Source organism: Cnephaeus nilssonii, assembly GCF_951640355.1.
Source record: "Cnephaeus nilssonii genome assembly, chromosome: 11".
Taxonomy (NCBI): domain Eukaryota; kingdom Metazoa; phylum Chordata; class Mammalia; order Chiroptera; family Vespertilionidae; genus Cnephaeus; species Cnephaeus nilssonii.
Genome location: NC_137082.1, coordinates 12,671,088 through 12,679,527, shown reverse-complemented (window position 1 = coordinate 12,679,527; position 8,440 = coordinate 12,671,088). Strand labels below are relative to the sequence as shown.

Sequence of the window (8,440 nt, the reverse complement as noted above, 5' to 3'; positions counted from 1 at the left end):
GGCTGCTGCTGTAGCACAAAAGCAAGCAGAGACAATACATACATGAATGGGTGTAGTCGTGCCAATCAAACTTTATAAAAACAGGCTACAGGGCTGGGCTTGACCTATAAGCATATAAGCATGTAGTTTTGCCAACCTGTTCTTCTGTTCCTTAACTTCTACTGTGATCTTCATTATTTCCTTTCTTCTGATTACTTTGGGTTTAACTTTCTCTTCTTTTTTCCATTATTTAAGGTGGAAGCTGAGGTCATTGATTTTGAGACCTTGCTTCTTTTCTAATACAAGTATTTAGTGCTATGAATTTTCCCTTAAGTAGTGCTCCACCCCACAAAGTTTAGTATGTTGCATTTTTATTTTTATTCAGTTTGAAATATTTTCTGATTTTTATTTCTTCTTTGCTTTGTGTGTTATTTATCAGTGTGTTATTCATTTTTCAAATATTTAGAGATTTTCAAGATATTCTGGGCTTGATTTCTAATTTAATTTCATTGTGGTCAGAGAACATACTTTATATGACTTGAATCCTTTTCATTTTTTGAGACTTGTTTCAAGGCCCAGAATTTCGTCTAGTTTGGTAAATGTTCCAGGTGCACTTCTGCTATTGTTGGCTGTTGGATTCTATAAACATCAGTTGGTTATTAGTGTTATTCAGGTGTTTTAGATTAAATCTCCTTGTTACTCCAGTCCCAGCTAGAAGCCTAACGTGAATGAAGACGTGTATCCTTTGAGTTTTGTTTTGTTTTAATTGATTTCAGAGAGAGGAAGGGAGAATGAGAAAGAGATAGAAACATCAATGATGAGAGAGAATAATTTATTGACTGCCTCCTGCACGCCCCCTACACCGAGGATCCAGCCCGCAACCCGGCACGTGCTCTGACCAGGAATTGAACTGTGACCTAGTTCATGGGTCGACACTTGACTACTGACCCACACCGGCTGGGCTAGCCTTTGAGTTTTGACCCATGTAACCCAAACTATATTGAGACTGCTGGGGTGGTTTTTTTTTTAAATATATTTTTTATTGATTTCAGAGAGAAAGGGAAGAGAGAGGTATAGAAACATCAGTGATAAGAGATAATCATTGATCGGCTGCCTCCTGCACACCCCACACTGGGGATTGAACCCGCAACCTGGGCATGTGCCCTGACGGGGAATCGAACCATGACTTCCTGGTTCATAGGTCGATGCTCAACCACTGAGACACGCTGGCCGGGCGAGACTTGATGTCTTAATAACTGGTAGGACTAATCCCCTTTCACTGTTGGTTTTTTTCTTCCAGTTTCTCATATTATTTAATTTGTTTATCTAGTTGTACATATAAACTTTAGAACTGCCCAATTCTGGGACAAAGGGTTGATTGGGCAGTTTGTATTTTTATTGGGAATATATTACATTAATCAGTTAATGTTGTTGAGTCTTCCTATCCAAGAACTGAGCTTTCCACTTATTCCAGTCTTTGGGTCTTTCCATAGTGCTTTAAGGTTTTTCACATACATATAGTAAATATACAGATAGAAGGGGATGGGCTCAATAGCTGCAAGACAGCGGTTGCTTCCAGGAAGGGAGGGGGTGAAATGTAGAAGACTGGGTTGTTTGGTTTGTTTGTTTGTTAATATTTTTATTGATTTCAGAGAGGAAGGGAGAGGGGGAGATGGAAACATCAATGATGAGAGAGAATCATTGATCAGCTGCCTCCTGCATGCCCCCTACTGGGGATTGAGCCTGCAATCCAGGCAATTTCCCTTGACTGGAATCAAACCTGGGTCCCTTCTGTCCACAGGCCAACGCTCTATCCACTGAGCAAACCGGCTAGGGCAAGCAGAATGTTTTTTAGTGCATCTAGTTGATGGGCACAGGAATGTTTCTTATAAAAACTACTAGAGGCCCAGAGCATGGATTTGTGCACTGGTGGGGTCCCTCGGCGTAGCCTGCAGGAGATCAGGCCGAAACAGCCAGTCCAACGCTGCCTGCCGCTCCAGCCTGCCGCTCCTGCTCATCCTGGCCCCGCTGTGCCTGTGCTACCACCGCTCAGTAGGCTCGCTGCCGCTCCACTGCAGTCTCCGGGCTGTTGCACCCAGCTGTGAGCCCTGTGTCTGGTGCCTGTTGGTCAGCTGAGCAGCGCTCCCGCTGTGGGAGCGCACTGACCACCAGGGGGCAGCTCTTGTGTTGAACATCTTTCCTCTGGTGGTCAGTGCGCGTCATAGCGACGTTCAGTTGTTTGGTTGTTCGGTTGTTTAGGCTTTTATATATATAGATTTTTCTGCTCTAGCCAGTTTTGCTCAGTGGATAAAGCATCAGCCAGCGTTTGATTCTAGTCAAGAGCATGTACCTCGGTTGCAGGCTCAATCCCTGGCCCTGGTTGGGAGTGTTTGTGGGAGGCAACCAATCGATGTGTCTCTCACATCCATGTTTCTCTCGTTTCTCCCACTCTCTCTAAAAATCAATGGAAAAATATTGTCAAGTGAGGATTAACAACAAAAAAATCACCTATTTTTCTATATGTTTGAGATATTTGTTTTTTAAAAATTAAGCCCTGGGTTTAATTGGTTGGAGCATTGTCCCATACACCAAAAAGGTTGTGAGTTCAACTCAAGGTCAGGCGCGTATGGGAGGCAACTGATCCTTGTTTCTCTTTCACATCGATGTTTCTCTCTCTTTCTCTAAAAATCAATAAGCATACTAGTATCCTTGGATGAGGATTTAAAAAATTGTCTCTGGCTGGTGTGATCAGTGGTTAGAGCATTGTCCCGTGCACTGAAGGGTCTTGTGTTCCATTCTGGGTCTAGGGCACATACCTAGGTTCAGGGTTCGCTTCCTGGCCCCTCCCTGTGGGAGGCAACCAATTGATGTTTCTCTTTCTTCCTCTCCTTCTCCCTCCCTCCCTCCCTTCTATTCTCTCTGAAAAAGCAATGGGGAAAAAAATATCTTTAGGTGAGAAATAACAAACAAAGAAAATTAAAAACAAACTTAGAAGTTGAATCAATTTTAATAGAAAAATTTATTGCAAATAGTGACTTCATATTACAGTAGTTTATTCTGATAAACCAAGTGACCATAATTTGTGTATTTTGGATATAAAACTATCCTTTTTTAAAACTATACAATACAATTTCCAGTGTGAGGACATTTCAAGGAGGAAAAGATTGCATTCGCAATAAATATCATTATCCCTGAGCACATAGACTTAAACTACGCGTTGTCCAAACACCTTCCCATGGTGCAGCAGTCCCTAAAAGGGCTCCCCTCCTTTGTCCCTTACCACTGGGTGACAGTCACAGAGAGAAGCCTTCCTGGAACTTTTGTATAGACTCACCATTAAGAATCCTAATGATTTAAACCCAAAGCAGTAACAGTGGAATGGTAAAACTGCAGAGCTCTAATTTTGCATTTTAATCTCTGCAGCCAACTTTGACTTCAAAAGCACAACATTGAAATTGTTTTACTTTATCACTGCCTTTTAGTCATTCTTTGCTGAGAGCCCCCATGATCTGATTTCACCGGTAACTAAGCACAATTGGAAATTACCTTGGACTACTAATAAAGATGGAGTCTTTTCCAGCATGTCTGTTTCCCCAGCATCGGGCTCATATGTCCAGGGGGTGCATGGCCAACAAACCATAGAAAATTATGGCTTCACAGTGGCTTAATTTTAAAAGATGCTCTTCCAAAATGAATTTCAGGAAAACAAGCAATCTACACAGAGAAGGATGCTGAAGTTATTCTACAGATTAGTTTGTTGAGGGCTCTTACTTTTTCTTCCAAAATTCGGTTTTCTTTCTCAGCCCCTCGTTGCTTCTCTTCAGTGACCTGAAGTGCTTTCATCAGGTGAGCATTTTCCACGTAGAGCTCCTTGAGCAGCAAATCGGATTTTGTGTTCTTCTCGTACTAGAGCGGGAAGAAAGCCATACTTTATTGTGAATCTAGTGCAGAAATGCTACACAACCCTTTTACTCTTCCATCTTTATTCAAACCATACTTTGGGGTTCTTACAGATCTGATATACACATTGGATGTCATAACAATTTTTGTTATCTTGGCATGAGACAGGAAATTGAGAATCTGAGGAACTATGTGGTAGAGAATATTTAAGTCAACTTTATCAGAGATATTACCATGAAATGAAGACATGAAAGGCCAAAATCATAGGTCTCAAAAAGAACTATTCCAAGCAATGTAAAACAAGGAAATTGTCAAGAGTGCCAAAAATGCGTTGTTCATCCAAGTGTGCTCCGTAAGCCCATCGTGTCACCCAGGACACTGAGGCACTGCACTCACCCTCACAGGCCGGTGCAGTCACCACACACAACAGCCACCGGGATTTCAGCGACGGGGACACAAGGCCTCTTGTCATGAGTCCTTGTTCAAGATACAAAGGCAAGGACGTCCTGACCTTGTGCTTCTTAACACTGAATTCATTCATTCATTCACAGAGCACCCCTCATTGCTCTAGCAGCAACCCTTCTCTCATGGAGCACATATTCTAGTGGACAGAGACAGATCAGAAACATGCAGTGTGGCAGGTGGTGAGAAGTGCTAAGAGGACATCCAGAGAGCTGAGGAGGGTTCCATGTTGGTGAGAGAGAACAGAGGGTGTCTGTCTGACATTTGAACAGGTCTGAAAAAGCACGGGAGTAAGTCCCGAGGCTGGCTAGGCCTGGACATTCCAGGCAGAGGGAGGAATAAGTAGGAAGAGCCAGGGGGTGCATGCTGTGGGTGACAGGATGGCCAGCAGGCCTGTGACGAGGAAATCCCCTACCAGGCTGCCTGTGCAGGGCACAGATCTTGGAGGGCACTGTAAAAGCTCTGCCTTTTACTCTGAGGGACCTGGGGAAAAGGGTTCCAAGCAGAGGAGGGCCAGCGCCTCAACCATATTTGGTGAGGATTGTTTGCTGCTCCAGGGTTGGTAACAGATTAGAGGAGAAAATAAGACATGCCAGTTAGGACACCAAAGATGAAGGTGAGAGCAGTGGGGGTGGGGCTGTCTCCACTCTGAAGGCGGAACTGGTGGACTTGATGGAGACGGGGTGGGTGGGGGAAGGAGCCCACCGCACTCCAAGGTTTTGGATCTAAGTCAATGGCAAGTGAACCAAAGACAACTCTTTGAAGGTATTTCTGTGAAGAGCAGAGAACTGGTAAGATCAAGCCTCCTTAAGGTTTGTGTTGGGCAGCAGCCAGGGCCCCAGAGGAAGGAGATGGGGTGGGTCCAGGCAAGGTGACACAGGCCAGGTCTAGGTATGCATAGCCTGAGGGCAGTGCACATTCGCTTTGGGCACTTCAGGTCTTCCAGGGACAGCTGAGAGGAGAGAGAAGGGGTGCTGGAGTCAGAAGGGAAGGAGAGGGTTCAGAGTGCTAGCAAGCCAGGAGGTGTGGGCAGCGCTGGTGGGCAAAAGCCACAAGATTAAACTAGAACTGGTTTTGCCAGGTGAGGAAGCACACTGTGCAAATGAGTGACTATAAGGGGAGTCAGAATCTGACATTGGGAGGAAAAGTTGAGGACCAGGGAGACAGTGTGAGGGTTAGTGGGTGACAGAGCAAAGCCAGGAAGGTAGACAAGGAGGGGGACGGGCCTCAGAGTGACAGCCTGGGAACCTTCCACGAAGATTCAGGAACAGGAGGTGACACAAATGTTTCATCGGCTTAGGAGCCCTCAGATAAACCATCCTGGATTACTATGTAATACAAATGTTTCTACAGAGTCTCACATTTCTCTTAACTTCTTCTAGCACTACAATAGAACTTTCTGGAGTAGCTGGCATTTGCCTTTGCATCTCTTCACTTCTAGCCTTGCCTCCCCCCTCAGCACTCCCCGTGCAGGTGTTCCACTGATTTAACTGCTAGCTGAGCCAGATTGTAAATGCTCAGGGCAGCTGTGATCTTTCTGTTTGTTTTTTTTTCTCTAGCAGCTCAGGTTATCTCCCCGCCCCCAGTGGTGATTTTTTTTTTTTTTTAAATAGATCAGTCTGGCTGGCGTGGCTTGGTGGTTGAACATTGACCTATGAACTGGGAGGTCACGGTTCGATTCCTGTTCAGGGCACATGGAGGAAGGAGGATATAGGGGTGGGTCCAGGCAAGGTGAAGACTAACAAAGAAACCAGTGTGGGGTGTGCAGGAGGCAGCCCATCAATGACTCTCATCATTGATGTTTCTATCTCTCCCTGTCCCTTCTTAAAGAAGAAGAAAAAAAAAATATATATATCTTATATCTAATAAAAGAGTAATATGCAAATTGACCTTCACTTGAACACACAAAGTGGCTGCCCCCATGTGGACACAAGATGGCCAGCAGGGGAGGGCAGTTGGGAGGGACCAGGCCTGCAGGGGAGAGCAGTTGGGGGGGACTAGGCCTGCAGGGGAGGGCAGTCAGGGGTGACCAGGCCTGCAGGGGAGGGCAGTTAGGGGCAAACAGGCTGGCAGGGGAGCAGTTAGGCATCAATCAGGCTGGCAGGGGAGTGGTTAGGGGGTGATCAGGCTGGCAGGCAGAAGCGGTTATGGGGCAATCAGGAAGGCAGGCAGGTGAGCAGTTGGGAGCCAGCAGTCCTGGATTGTGAGAGGGATGTCCCAGATTGGAGAGGGTGCAGGCTGGTCTGGTCTGAGGGACACACCCCCCATGCACGAATTTTGTGCACCGGGCCTCTAGTGTGGTGTGTGTGTGTGTGTGTGTGTGTGTGTGTGTGTGTGTGTATCAGGTCATTCTCTTACTTAAACTCTTCCAATAGCTTCTAATTATCTATCCTATATAATAAAAAGCCCAGCGACCATAAGGGCAGAATGACCAGAACAACCGCTCGACCAGTCACTATGAGGTGCACTGACCACCTCTCGGTCCCTTTCTCCCTGCTGGCAGGCTCCGATAGCCCGATGGCAAACGGGGACCCGGGGGTGGGTGGCGGGCAGTGCCAGGCCAAGGCCCCTGCCCTGCTGGTCATCCCACACACAGAGGGCGACCCGCAGTGGGGGTAGGCCTGGCAAGCGGGCGGGAATGGCCGACCTCTCGGTCCCTTCCCCTGGCCGTCAGGCTCTGATAGCCTGATGGCAAATGGGGAACCAGGGTGGGTGGCAGCGGGGGGGGGGGGGGGGCAGGACTGGCTGCCAGCAGCCAGGGAAGATGGCCCTGATCACAGGCAAGGCCTAGGGACCATACCCGCGCATGAATTTCATGCACTGGGCTTCTAGTCTCTATATATAAAAGCCTAAGCGACTGTTACGACTGAACGACCATAACGACTGGTCGACCAGTCACTATGATGTGCACTGACCACCAGGGGGCAGATGCTCAATGCAGGAGCTGCCCCCTGGTGGTCAGTGCACTCCCACAGCCAACCTCCTGTGGCCGGCCAACTGCCCATGGTCTCTCCCCCCAGCCAGCCGGCCCCCATCAGCCCCTGGTGCTAAACCATTTGTTTATGACCTGCTTCTGGATCAGGGTTTTGTACGTAGCAGAGCAGCTCCCTCACTGTGCTCTATTAAAAGTCAGCCCTCAACACAAGGGTTTGTCTTGCTCCCATCCTCTCCCTTCCCTGGGGGCTGCCCGCCCACCGCAGTGGCAGTGCGGCGGCGGCGAAGGAAGGAGGAGAGGGGGAGGCAGGGAACTGTGCAGTGGCGGGGCAGCGTCACATCTGTTCCTTCCGCACCCGGCCCAGCGACCATCGCCTCCTCTCCTGACCCCGCCGGGCCTTTGGGCCCCAGGCTGGGTCAGGGAACCGGGGGTCGGTGGCGGCAGACGTGGCCCCTTTCCCAGGGGGGCCAAGGGCCAGCTCCCTCCTTGGAGCCAGCGGCCAGGCCAACCTCCCACAGCACCCCTCCCCCCCCCCGCACAAATTCATGCAGAGCCTCTAGTAATTAAAATAAAATCTGAACTACTGACTTTGATGGGACCCTGCCTACCTGTTCCTGCCCATCAGTTCACACCAGCTACAGTGACTCCTCCCTTGCCATGCTTGGTCCCATATAAGGACATTTACCTGCACTGCTCCCTCTGTGGAATGCACCTTGTTGGGGATCTAGCATGTCCCCCACCACATGTGGAGACTGTCCCAGGGATTGGAGGTGCTATTGGCATTTAGCACTATAATGCACAAGACAGTCCCACCCAATACGCATTCTCCCTTCTAAAATGCCAACCTGGCCTCTGTTGGGGGACACAGCTAGACCTTGCCATGGCTGGGCCATTAGGTGCCTGCCCCCATGCCATGTCCTAACTATCCTCACCAAATCCCAACCATCACTGTTTCCTTTTCTTACAACCTGAGGTCATTTATGTTATCTGCCTCTGCCTTTAAAATGTAAGGTCCTTGAGGGCTTATCTCAGGGTCTGCCTAGGACAATGCCTTGATACTTAACAGGGGCTTGGAATGACTGAATGAACAAATGAAAACAGACATCTTTTCTGAGGTTATGCGAACACCTCAATATCTTAAAACTATTTCCAAAAGAAAATAAG

The 8,440-nt window shown here is 47.9% G+C and overlaps 1 protein-coding gene across 2 annotated transcripts in view; it reads right to left on the bottom strand.

Annotated features, from left to right (window-relative positions):
• Positions 1-2,979: 2,979 nt before the first annotated feature.
• Positions 2,980-8,440, bottom strand: part of NINL (ninein like) — a 103,198-nt gene continuing 97,737 nt past the window's right edge. For both annotated transcript variants that reach the window (XM_079783897.1, XM_079783898.1), the window contains exon 23: positions 2,980-3,885. In XM_079783897.1, coding sequence (XP_079640023.1) covers positions 3,694-3,885 — 192 coding nt within the window. In that variant the 3' untranslated portion in view covers positions 2,980-3,693. The remainder of the gene's footprint in view (positions 3,886-8,440) is intronic.